The 13,303-nt window shown below is 40.1% G+C and overlaps 1 protein-coding gene across 1 annotated transcript in view; it reads left to right on the forward strand.

Annotated features, from left to right (window-relative positions):
* Positions 1 to 13,303, forward strand: part of STMN2 (stathmin 2) — a 38,269-nt gene that overhangs the window by 19,375 nt on the left and 5,591 nt on the right. The window contains exons 3-4 of the mRNA XM_032128080.1: positions 5,454 to 5,549; positions 6,182 to 6,354. Of these exons, the coding sequence (XP_031983971.1) occupies positions 5,454 to 5,549; positions 6,182 to 6,354 (269 nt within the window). The remainder of the gene's footprint in view (positions 1 to 5,453; positions 5,550 to 6,181; positions 6,355 to 13,303) is intronic.

Here is a 13,303-nt window from a genome sequence, read left to right on the forward strand (position 1 = left end):
GTGAGATGGGCTCAACCTCATGCGCTGGTGAGCAGTGTTTTGCTTTCAGAGAGTAACAAAATAAGTCCCACTGATGTGAACCACCAAAATGAGATGTCACTCGTGGCTGAGCATAAGAGATGGATAAGATATATTTACTGCAGGGGCTTTTGCTTTCATTCCCTCCATCACTGGTGACTCCATAAGTCTATAAACATCCTTAGGCTTCCTGACAGTGAAGATAGATTTGCTGGTCCTAAGACAACCTAATTCATTTAACTTAAGACATCTGAATGGAACCATCATTCTCTGGTAGAGCTCTCCCTTGACTAAAAAGTAAGCTTTCATTATTTCTGCAAAGTAGCTGTTTTAAATAATGGCCAGCATTAATTAAAGTGAATCCCAGGCTGATAGAGCTCAGACGTGCCAAAAACTAATTGATACCTAGACTCCCTATTACGCTTGCCCCATCTTGAGTTTTAATTCTCCCAGTCCCATGTGCTTGTCCCAGTACTAGCCCACCACTTCAGCAGTACTCATCATGTAACTTTCTTCAAATACCTCACCACCTATGGGGAAAGAACACAGTTGGGATTATATTATGTCATCTTGTCTGGCAGAAAAGGATGTAGCACATTACTAATATGGATTAGTAAAAAAAAATTTTTTTAATTACTGGCCAACAGAGTGTGGCTGTTGGTATTCACAAAATTACATGACTTCAAACATTGTCTTGACAAACCAAAAGCTCTAGTACCCCAGAGGGAGCATTAACAAAATGACATTTGTAACAAAGCACATTGTCAATAACATCCATCAGAAATCCATACGAAGGACAGGTGTGGTAGGTCTTCTCTACCTGCGTTTCATGCTTCATCATACATCTTAATGCTTCAATCTCTTCCAGAGGAGAAAACTAAGCAGGATTTCAGTTCAGTCTCAGAAAGGCAACTGTCGCATAGGTTCCTGGCAAGGGAGCACGGGGCTGAGCTGTATTATGGGTTGCACATTCTGACTATGGGCAATGTGCCAGCTTCCTTTTCCTTCCAGGTGTGCAGAACTTCAAGAAATAGTTGCCAAGTGGTACTTGAAATGTCAAAATACAGTAACATTATACATTAATATATGTAATGTGTATATATTAATGTATGTGGTTAATATCTATGCATATTAATGTATGTATAAAATACATTTCTTATATGTGGACTGGATTCAGTAAGGCAAAAAGAATCAACACATTTGCTTTCATCAGATGTTAATTATAAGTAACATTTACACTTTTCTCTCACTGTTCATGTGTTAAAAATAGTCTTGCTTATGAATAATGGTCTCTGCTGTGACACAGCAATCTGTCTGAGCTGTGCTTTGCCAAGGAACAAAATGTGACCCAAATTGCCCGTGGCCTGTCAGTCAGGACAGATTTTCATTTTACAGTGTAAACTGTAAAAAATTCCTTATAGCTATTGGATAACAGATGAGAACAGACAGGAAGGGTTTAGCAGTGCTTTCCTTAACCCTGCTATTTCTCCCAGCAGTAAATAAGTGGTTGCTGACTTCTAACGGCAGCCATAGCACTCTGCTATAGTAGCTTCATTCATTGGGCAAGTGAGCTGCAGGACTGGCAATGGACTACTTTTCTGCAGAGGAATAGAGGATGTATCTGAATAAACATATTATTTGAGACCAGTAGAGCATTTTCAAAGAGGATCATCAAAACACCCCAGCTGACCACGCTTTGCTTCACACATCAGAGCAATTTTGGAGCACAAACTGGTTTAGTTGATAGGTATTGAAACTGGAAGAAGTGTGTTAGCAGTGCACCAGACTCTAATGGTTGTTCAGACCATGGGACCAGACTGGACTAAAGAAAAGATCCCCAAAATTACACAACATGGGCATGAAATCCTTAGAACTGTTTCCCTCCAGAGATCCAGTCCTGCTGTCCTTCCCTTCTTGTTCATGCAGTTGTAGAACTGGACCTCTTAAAAGACCCATGAAGATCTTACCTGGACCATCAAGTAGAGCCCACAAAGGGAGAGCATGGATGTTCACCCAACAGAGGGAGTCGTTTCACAGTTTCTAAATACAGCTGTTGAAAATAATGGAGGAAGTTTGAGAAAAGGGTGAGGTTGGCTTAAAGCAATAATATTAAGGTACACTTGGGACTTTCTCAGAAAAAAAATCATGCATTCTTGAGTCTCAATGCCATCTGAGTTCATTCTTTTCTGAGGCTATCAAAGATCTAGGGGCATTTGGTAGTATTTCTAATGCTTTCTCTGCAACTCTGAATATGAGGAGTTTATTCTTAAGAAGTAGATGAGGTTCTGGAATAATCACAGAGTTTCAGAATTTAAGAAGACCTATGAATACTAGTATATTCACAGCAAAACTACAAGAAATGCTAATACTGAATTCTCTTCTGGTTTTAACACAAATCAGTGTTCTTTGTGCATATAAACATTTAGATCTTGCTGCATATAACTAAAAAGATTCTGTTGCCATCTTTTGTCAACGTTGTTCTTTCCTAGCAATTTCCCTATCAAAGCTTTTGTACTATTAGGATTGCTATCATTTACTCTCCTTCATTTAACTTGCACAGTTAATGGAATGATATGTAGCCTACATGACTGCACAAGGAGGGATATAATTAGCAAGCCAGTGGAAACACATTTGGAAAATAAACTTCATTGCAATCACTGCTTGTCTTCATTGTCTTCAAGGGTTTTGAAAAGCTCCACTATGAGGCAGGTAATTTTTCTGGTCTATGTGTGCTGCTTTCTTCACAGAAGAACTTTATTTTTGGGATAACAGGCTTCTATGGCTAAAACACTAATCCTTGGGATTTGGAAAAGTATAGTTACCTCCCTGTCTAACCTGTGAGACATGAGCCAGCCACTTTAATCAGACCATCAACTGGGCTAACATAACTGCTTTCAGCTTTTTTAATGTGTTTTAAGGAAATGTTTATGGAAAGGAGAGCTGAACAATGCAGGGCTCCCGCTACTCAGAGCTGAGCCTGATCAAGGGTGACGTCATCATGTTGTTGATGATGGACACCAGAGGAGGTGTGTGCCTCTTCAGGTCCTTTGACACCCTCAGCCCTTAAGTCTGCAAAAGGAAAACCATGTTTGCCACCATGGCAGGTTGTTTGGTTCCCAGAGCTGCAGAAGCCTCCAGAATTTCTGTGAGTATTCAAGCCAAGTTCTAGCTATGGCTGAAGGACTCTCTAGGGCAAGTGGAGAATAAATCAATACCACAAAATAAAAAAAAATGTAGTTCTTGTAAAGGATGGACAGCCATACTAATTTTGCAAGTGGCCAGAATGAACTGAGACAATGATTTTTCCAGCATGATTTCATTGCAGCTATTGCACTGAAGGAAAGAGAGCTGAGCATGTTCTGATCTTTCTCCTGCTGTGCTTTGCAACAGGCAAAGCAAGCTGGGAAACAGATGGCAAGCTGGGAAAACAAACACCTTTCTGTAGTCATTTTAAATGCTGTTAGGAAGCAAAACATATTCAATGTCAAGCAAAGATAAAAAATATTAATAAAGGCCCCAAAAGGCGCGATTCCTAGGATGCTGCTTTGTATGCTTTTCTCTAAAAAGATATTTCAAGGTATACATTTTAGCAGTGATTCAGCAGATCTTGTACAAGATTCTGCTTGCATCATCAATGGCCATGTCTTTAACACACAACCCAGTGTCCATTTTCTCTGTGTTTAGCACCTGCCAGGGTTTGATGTGCACCCACTCCACAACCTTGTTGCTGGGAAGGATGCCATTCCAGTGGTATGAGCAGCTTGCTGGGCAAGCCCTCCTCAAAGGAAAATCTGGAAAACTACACCTGTGTGCTTGTTGCATGGAGGTCTAAGTGAACAATTCATTATGTTTATCATTATTCATAATTAAACAGACATCAGTTGGACATGATTTTTCTCTTCAAAAGATTTTTGAGTTATTCTTTGCGAGTCGGTACTTCAGTTTCAAATCAAAATCTTGTCAAGACCAAGTTTCCATGACAGCCTAAGTTCACAGAAAGCAGAGTCTTCAGTACACTCTTAACCTCAAAGCTGTCTTTTACCTATGGTTTCTGAAAAGCTGTATCTCCTTTAGGTGAGTTATTCAAGGTACATGATTAGAGGCCCTTGTGCAAAGCTTAATTAAGTTAACTAATCCTTTACTGGCAGCTAGAAATTTCTTCTTGGACCATTATTCAAATATCACCATACTGAGCAGCACCCAAAGACTCTCAAGCCCTCACCAGTCTCGGGTTTCTTTCTGAGTAGGAAAAGCAAAATCAAGAACCACAAGAGCATCCGTGAGAAAGGCTGATTGAGAATTTCATATGTATCCACAGTTTGAAGATCAAAGGACCATCAGATTTCCATTCAGCATCAACAAGGGTTAATTTGGTCTAATCTGTTAAGTACAATACTTTCAGTCACAGATATTTTAAGCCACGTTTTCACATGCTGGCAGCAAATGAGTGTCCGCCTCTGTAGAGATGATGTTGATAATAGCAGGGATCTGTGTGTGCCAGGATGAATTTTGAAGCACCCTGCCTTAAAATCGATGTGCTGTGGGCAGGATATTGCCCCAGGACCCAGGAGAGCCAGCTCTAGTCTGGGCTCTGTCATTGGCTTGCCAAGTGACCAAGTGCAAGACTGTTCTCTGACCTACAAGCAGTTAGGAAGGGTGAACACAGAAAACTGTATAATGATTAAGTATTGGTATCACCATTTTTAGATCAGTGCCACCTATATTCCTAACTGGGGCCTACAGGCATTACAAAGTCAGCAAAGATAGCACCATAAAGGTGCTATTATTAATTAGAAGGGCGTTAATCGCATTGGCTAATACAGACTAGACCTGAGTGTGAAAGCAACATATTTTGGCCAGTAAGTGGGGAAAGAAAAGCTTTGTTTGAGGTAGTTAAGCATATTAAGGACATTAAGCAAATTTTTTGATAAATGTATCCTCATTTCTGGTTTTATTTTTAATTTTCTGGATGACATTTTCATTTGTAAGATAATGTATTTAACATCTGCCTGTGGCAATATATGGCCAGCTTTCCATAGCTGTTCTCAATTGCATTTGGATACATCAGAGAAATTGTAAGAGCTTCATGTCTCTCCACCGGCCAGGGGAGAGTGGAGTCATGGCACTCTTCCAATGCTAAATGCATTTCCTGGTAGCCAGATTCACTTTATATAAACCAGAGAGGACTGTCTGCATTATGGCCAAGGCTGAGGTCATGTAGAGGACCAGAAGCCGTCTTGCACTTCTGAGGATCTCATTTGTGATTTGATAAAGGCTCAATGTTGAGGTGAAATAGTTGAAAGTAAATATTCTAGAGAAATCTGCCAGGTGGGTGATAGAGTAGGTTTTCTGGTCCCTGGCCACTCATCTCAGCTAGAAATTCACTAAGGAGGAGCTGGGGAAGTGAAGCATGCTAACAAGATCTCTCCTTTCAGCTTACAAGGAAAAGATGAAGGAGCTGTCCATGCTCTCGCTGATCTGCTCCTGTTTTTACCCGGAACCTCGCAACATGAACATCTATAAATATGATGGTGAGTGATGTTTACTGGAAATCATCCTGCTGGTCAGAAAATGTGCTAGTGCTGGGAAACTACTCCATTCACCTCTTAGTCCATAGTGTTAGTTGGTGAATATTTTGCTGGTTTAACAATTTAATTGCTGGTTTGGGTCGTTACTTTCTACAGATTATGCAGTAACCATGATGCTGGATATTGTTCCTAATAGAACTAACTAAACTTTTAACATTAGCCCTCTCGTAGTGAGCTGTTCTTTCCCTACTCCCCATTTGAGAATTACAGCCCTTCACAGCTGACATAATTCCCAAGATAATGAAGAAAAGATGAAAGCATGCTTAAAAAATTAATCAACTTGGGCACTGCTCGCAGGGGGTGTGAAATGGCACAGAACCCCAATAAGCTTGCAAAATTGCTGTAAATTTTTATCTTTATGAGATTAAGGTATAATTAAGCTATTACAGATAAAATGGAATGTACTCCCGAGAATGGTTTTCAGCCCATAATCTGCCATTGCACTTAAAATGCCCAAGGCAAAGATGCTAAATCATTTTTCTGTTCTTCTGATCCTACTCTGATATCAATGCTGCTTCTCTCCTCAATACTGCTGGTGTATTGAAGAACTTACAATTTCCCACCTTATTGTGCAGACATGGAAGTGAAACAAATCAACAAACGTGCCTCAGGCCAGGCCTTTGAACTGATCCTAAAGCCGCCATCTCCAGTCTCAGAAGCACCACGAACTTTAGCTTCTCCAAAGAAGAAAGAACTCTCTCTTGAGGAGATCCAGAAAAAGCTGGAGGCTGCAGAGGAGAGGAGAAAGGTATCTTTCCTTAAAAAAAAAATGCTAGTAATTAGACATGATTTAGTGTACAGAATAGCAGTCCAGTTTCCTGTCCATTTATGTGTTTTCCATTGCCATCACTGACTCATGGTAGCCTGCACGGACAAAAATCATCAATATGTTTCTAGAAATGAATGAGTTTATTTTCTTTCAGCAGCTTCCAAACAAGATTCACTGGTTTCAATGCTGGGGAAGTATGCATCACAAAATAGAGATAGCTTCAGACAGGGGGCAGGTGGGCTCAAATGCGCTTGCTTACTGCATGAATGTAACTAATTGGTTCATTCAGGGCATCAGTTGCTCAAAACCAGTGCAATTCTTGTGTCTGAGTTTAAGAGCTAGATCTGCAATTCAAGCAGATGTTCTCTGGGCTACCAGATCTTGACTCCTCGTAGTGTCCATGAGAATTATTCACAGGGTCTGCATGAGGCAGCTATAATGTCTTATTTATGCAGTATAGAGGATCACCGGCCCTGAATAGAGTGAGTTTGGGATCTTTCACACACACTTGAATTAAGACATTAGCATAGCACAGCTACTAAGAGGCATTTCTGGCAGTTTCAGTAGTGATGGAAATTGGCCTTGGTAGGGTTTTCCACAGACTAAGTCTTCCTCACTTTATGATCCTACCCATAATGGTAAAGCTCTGTTTCATAATCACTAGGTTTGTCACATAGCATTTGGAAGAGTTGTTTCACGTTTTTCACAAAGCTTGGCACAAAGGCAGCTGGAAGTACCCGTTAACTGTTTATTTGGCTTTCATCATGACTGATGTGTTGAAGAGGTCTTCATTTTCTCTAAGTCAGAGCTAAATCAGGTTGCTTTTTCTTTTTTCTTTTTCCAAAGAGAAAAACTCCAGATCAGATAAGTCAAAGTATGACAATGACACACTCACCATAGACAGCCTGAATTGCCAGTCTGGAAATTAGCAGTGTCCTATGTAGGCACAGCATTTTTGCTGTGTTGGACCATTTCAGGAAAGTCATGACTGGCTGCAATGACCGCAAAAAAATCAAAATTGATAATATATTTTCCTGGTTAATTTGTGTTTCTTTTTGCTGACACATAAAAGGAGAGCCACGGAAGCTTTAGGAGCTTAGGACTTTCTGTGTCCTTCACCCCGGAGATCAGTGGTTTTTTTGTGGCAAATCATCTTGCACAGTTAAATAGGCATTAGAAATCCCTTCTACCTGCCCACAGAGTCCCTGGTAGAGGGTTTCTGAAAATGAAACAAACTTATGTCTCTAAGCCTTTTATGTATCTTTTAAATAATGTGATTTCTTGCTAAAACTGCTGTTAACAGAACTTTTCCAGATGTCATCAAAAACGTATACAGAAGTTTGGGGACAGCATCTGTGCCACATAGCACATGGATCAGATCCAGGAAAAGCAACTTCATTCTCTTTCACTCCTGTCAGACCAGATCAGGGTCACTGCCAAGAACCCCAAGGGAATGATTACACTGGTGTATGGTTTGATACGTGCCTGCTGAAGTCAGTAGGTCTGCATTACTGACAGGTCTTTAAAACCTGGCACTCAGTTTGGATTTGCAGTGAAACCTGACTCTTCTGGACCTCACAGATTTGAACTACTCATCTAGAGGAGAGCTGCAGTGTTGCTACTGTCATTTTTGCTGGCTTGCTAACAAAGACTCTGTGGTTTTAGTACACACTCATAAGCACTATCGCTTCTTTCAAAGAAATACTTCTGCCAGACTATTCATTTCAGTAAGAGGATATGACTGTTTATCAAAGGAATTTCCATTTGCACTAGCACCTGCTGAGAAGGATGAGCTCTCACAGACCCAAGTTATGATACTGCCCAAAAACTCAGTCCGTGAAGTTCCTCTGTGTCGCATACAAATGCTCAAGTAAAGATACAGACACAGAATGAAATGGCAGCAATAAAAAGCCTGATATTATGCATATACTTGGTGGAAAATAAGAATTGAATGTTTCAGAGATTTCATTCCATTGATTTCATGACTGTTCATTTCTTCCTAAAGAAAAACTCATTATGCAATAGATTGGTAATCAGTGACAGCAATACAGAAACCTGCCATTTCTTCCCCTTGGTACTATATTCATTTTGAATGAACATATAACTGAGTTATTTTAATAGACAAGATCCTCCAAATTAGCATTGCAGTAGAAATTGCTGGGAAAGGAACAAAGAACAGAGAAAAATGTTTCCTTACATCACTGTTAAAATCCCTGGTGTTCTCACATCTCAACAATTGGCTTCATTTTTGCCCTAAAAAAATGCATCGTGCAGAGAAGGATAAAAAAGCAATTAGAGGAACAGAAAATCTTCCATAAGAAGATAAATTAAACAGTCCACTTTTCAGCTTGGAAAGAGACAACAGATGAAAGATAAGATAGAAGTCTACAAAGTCATGAATGGTAATGAGAAGATGAATAGGAATAATTATATTCTATTTCACACAATCCAAAGGGGACAAATCACTCAAGGAAATCATCAGACAGCAATTTCAAAAAGGAATAATCTTTTCATGCATTGTTTATTCAAGGTATATTTGTTATCACAGACTGTTTAGAGGTTATTAAAATATTATTTAGTTCAAAAAGATAGTAACAAAATTGATAGAGCACTACCTTGTAGGAAATTATTATGTGAATGGAACTTGTGACTCAGAAAATATGGAACTTGCTGACTGATGAAGGCTAGAGAGATCTGCCCAACTTCATCTAGAGTCTACTTAAGCATCTTCTTCCAGTTTCTGCTGCTAGACAAACCAGGCAGACTTTTTCTAATTGGCTGTTATTATCATACTTTTCAATCTATGTGCAAAGCTCTCAGGCGTGGCCATTCTTGATCATGTCCTTCCAGCACAGTTCTAATTAAAATCAAGTATAACTAATGGATGAGAATTGCCTTTTTGGAAAAAAAATCGCTAATGAGTTTTACACCACTTAGGAATTAGGTTTTGCTCTGTTAATTAGGCAGTGTTCATTAATAAGTTTTCAAGCTCATGAGAACATCTAGGACAATACATGCACTTCAGCAGTCTCCTGCTTATGCTTTTTCCAGTTTATCGTTCTTGTTTATTTCCTTGTAAGCTTTTACAGGACTCTTCTTTCCTTTTCTACCCCTTTTTCTCTACCTCACCTGACAGTCATGACATACTCTCAGAGAGTTCCACCTGAGGCGTTTTTTATTTTTTGCATTACACAGCAAAGCCCGTTTGGGCTAGTTACAGATTTGTCCTTTCCATTTATAGAATCCTCTTTACAGTATGTCATTATTGTCCCTTTTTTTTTTTTTTTTTGGCATATGGGTGCTATATTTTCTTACCATGGTGGATAATCAGAAAGATCTTTTCATCCTTCTCACTTAAGAAATTAGAGCACTGTGACATTGTATGCAGCAGAAGTTTTTCTTACAGAATATTTAACATTTATCAGTTTTTACCCATTGGCCTTGAATGTTCAGCTGTTATTATTTGTGGTGTACAGACTTCAAGGGGCACATGTCAAATTATATATTTTTATTGCCCATATTCAATTTACTTACAAGCATAAAAACGAAACACTAAAGGGATGTGCATTTCTACTAGACTTTGGATTATAGGAGAGAAACTGTATGTAATTAAATCTTTTTAATGGCTTTGTATTGGGATGAAATTGAATCAACCTTATCTCTAGAACGTGGTGTGACAAAGAATGCAGGAAAACAGTTGTATTCTTTTAACTTTCATGCTGTTGGATATAGACTTAACAGCTCCATGGGTTTTTAATGCCATTTTGCAATGGAATGCCACAAGACAATCCTGCTGTGCATCCTGGGCTGGGCTGGCCTCGCTGTGCTCCCCACATCAGCAGCCAGCCGAGGGTTCCTGTGCCAGCATCAGGACCACACTCAGTGTTGGGCTTCAGCATCCAACTCCCTGCCCCTTTGAGCCAGCCTCACAGCCTGCCCAGAGGCAGTTCTTGATACTCTTAGTCCACCTCTGCTTTGGCCATCCATGCTTTACTGCACCGTACAGGAGGCTGATGGGGAAAAGGTTTTGCCAAGGTAGGGAAGGTGGCAGAGCTGGGGGACAAACGTTCCTGGACATGGCATGGCACCTACAAAACTGCTGCTCCAGGTGATGGGCAGAGAAGGGAGGCACATCTTCCCTGTCGAAAGTGGAGCTTTGTTCTTCAATCTCATTTCTGTTCCCCTTTTCCACGAAATTTTAAGGTGAGAAGGATGAGAATGAGGATAGGCAGTGCCTGAGACATATGTCTTCTGTCTTGCCCACCTACTGATCTCCCTTTCTATTGCTGCTGGCCCTCATCTGTGTTTCTGTGGAGAAGGAATACAGCATGAAGCATTTTTCTATGTAAAGGTCCCAGTAAGAGGTGTAATCAGCACCAGAAACAGATGTTTCTGTCACATTTTGATTTACACCATAGTGTGTCTGTGCACAGTGCTTCACTCCTAAGTTTTACAGAAGATAGCCAAAACTGCAAGAAACTTTGCAGTTCCTCGTCCCAAAAAAACTGTTAGCATATGGAATATGTGCCTGTAGGAAGATGTTTTCTACCAACTAGGAGAGGTTTTGGCATTAGGCACCAGGATCTGTTTCGGAGCACATGGAGCCATGAGCACACATCTCAATGCTGGTAAACACTCTTTCCCCAGTCTGCTGTGGGCTCTGCCACTTAGGAACAAATATGAAACAATTCGACATTGATCTTCATTAACTTTATAATGCCAGGCCTCAAACTGCAGCAGACCATGAAGGCAGAGGGCTCAGGTGGTACTTCTTGCATCCCCCCAACATGCCTTGTGCACCCCCACAGGTCGAAACCATGAGAGCAGCAATTTTGTGCAAGTTGAGGAAGAGAAAGTGAGTTTTCTTGAATCATGGCAGGGATGGGCTCTATTTTTTTTTTTTTTACTCCACATTCCAAAGGTCGTCTGGCAGACTGCACAAAAATAAATTTAAAAAAGAGATCCTCATCTAAATTTAAGCAAATTCTTCATCTAGGTTCACTAGAAGCAGAGCTTCACCCATAGTTACAGCTCACATCTCTGACTTTCCTGCCAAATTGATATTTCTGACAGAAGTCTGAATTTGAGTCCATTCCTATGCTTTTACATGGAAAAATCCCTGACTTGGTTCCTTCTCCTGAAAACATCAGTACTTCAAGTCACCATACCTGGCATTTAGACTGCAGTAGTAGAAAAGTAGCATTTCCTCCTATCTTCACAATCTGCTCCATTATTAGTGTCTCTTAGATACAAAGTATATTGACGAAAACCAACATTATTGCAGCTTCTTCTGAGCAACTGCATTGTAAAAAAAACCCCAGTCACTGAACAAATGCACAAAAGAGGAGCTCTCATGACTGGTAGTGTGTCTTAGACATCTGAGTAACTAAAGGTACTGGTGTGTGAGGTTGAATGCATTCAAGCTGAAATTCCCAGACTAAAAGCAGTTGTCTGAACCCATTTCTTGTTTAAGAGTAATAAAGGACTGCTTTTATCTCCGTATCAATTGCTTCAATATTTGGATGTATCTGTCAATTAAAGATAGATAGATGTGAGAAAATAAAGCACCTCTTACTCAGATAAGGAGAATTTTCTTCCCATGAGTAATAATTAAACACCCTATCTCCAAAGTCAGTTTCCATAACTAATTTTGCTCATGAAGTGAGTGTTTAGTAGTCTGTATCTATCTCTGGACAGCTAGATAACAGATGTGGATTTCCTTTTGAACCACTCATCTCTGAAAACTGAAGACGCACATGATCCTTTAAAAACATGACATGAACATCACAGGAGTTTGCCTGCATTTTTAGCACAGCAGTGTGTTTCTAGGAGCAAAGGTATCTGTACCGGGAATGTTCTCCAATATTTTTATTCCTCTATATTTAAATATTAACAAATGAACAGCTTTGTTTCTCCACATTATTTTGTGGCCTTTCCGTACCTTAAGGGGGCTTGTAAAATTGAGGGAGAGTGATTTTTTTCCAAGTGCAGATAGTAATAGAACAAGGAAGAAGGATTTTGAACTAAAAGAGGCGAGATTTAGATTAGATGTTAGGAGAAAGTTCTTCAGTGTGCGGTTGGTGAGGCAGTGACACAGGTTGCTCGGAGAAGCTGTGGGTGCCCCATCCCTCTAAGTGCTTAAGATCAGGTTTGATGGGGCTTTGCACAACCTGGTCTAGTGGAATGTGTCCCTGCCCAAGGCAGGGGAGTTGGAACTCAATGATCTTTAAGGTCCCTTCCAACCCAAGACAGTCTATGATTGTTTGATTCTATGAGACAACATCAGATGCTGCAGCTGGAGCTGCATTGATTATGCCTTGTTATATTTAAGAAGCCTTCTGAATATTCCCCTTTGAATACTGATTTTTTTTTTCCCATTTCATATTTTTCTCTCCTTATTAGTCTTCCTTATCTTTCATCCTGTTTACAGCCTTTTTTTTCATTTTCTCACCACAGCTGTATAAGAAACACTTACCATAAGCGGTTTACGACTGTGTTAGAACACAGACTACCAATGATTTAAAAATACCCTTTCCAGCACTTCAAACAGTGTTGAAAATAAACTTGAAATAAAAACCTCCTATGTATGTTGGAATCCTGCATCACTGTAGAACTGTGTGAGTCCAAACACAGCCTTTTAAAAGCCAAGACAAACAAAGGGAGTCTATTAATCCCAGTTCCCCTGGGTATCCATGGTCATTCATTTACCCATTTCTGGATGTGTAGTAGACTTTGAACAGGCAGGGTGGCCAAGTTCTTTTGCCAGATGGGTTGGAAACAGAAAATCATTTGACAATCCAGTACGAACACACACCAGCTGCCTTCCAGAATTGTCGTAAGGGGATTTCAGAATGGTCTGAACACCAGGGAAACAGGCAGACTGACAGCTGGGGTACAACACCACTAGAGAAGGAAATCAGCCTAAATG

This window comes from Corvus moneduloides, chromosome 1 (assembly GCF_009650955.1).
Source record: "Corvus moneduloides isolate bCorMon1 chromosome 1, bCorMon1.pri, whole genome shotgun sequence".
Lineage (NCBI taxonomy): Eukaryota > Metazoa > Chordata > Aves > Passeriformes > Corvidae > Corvus > Corvus moneduloides.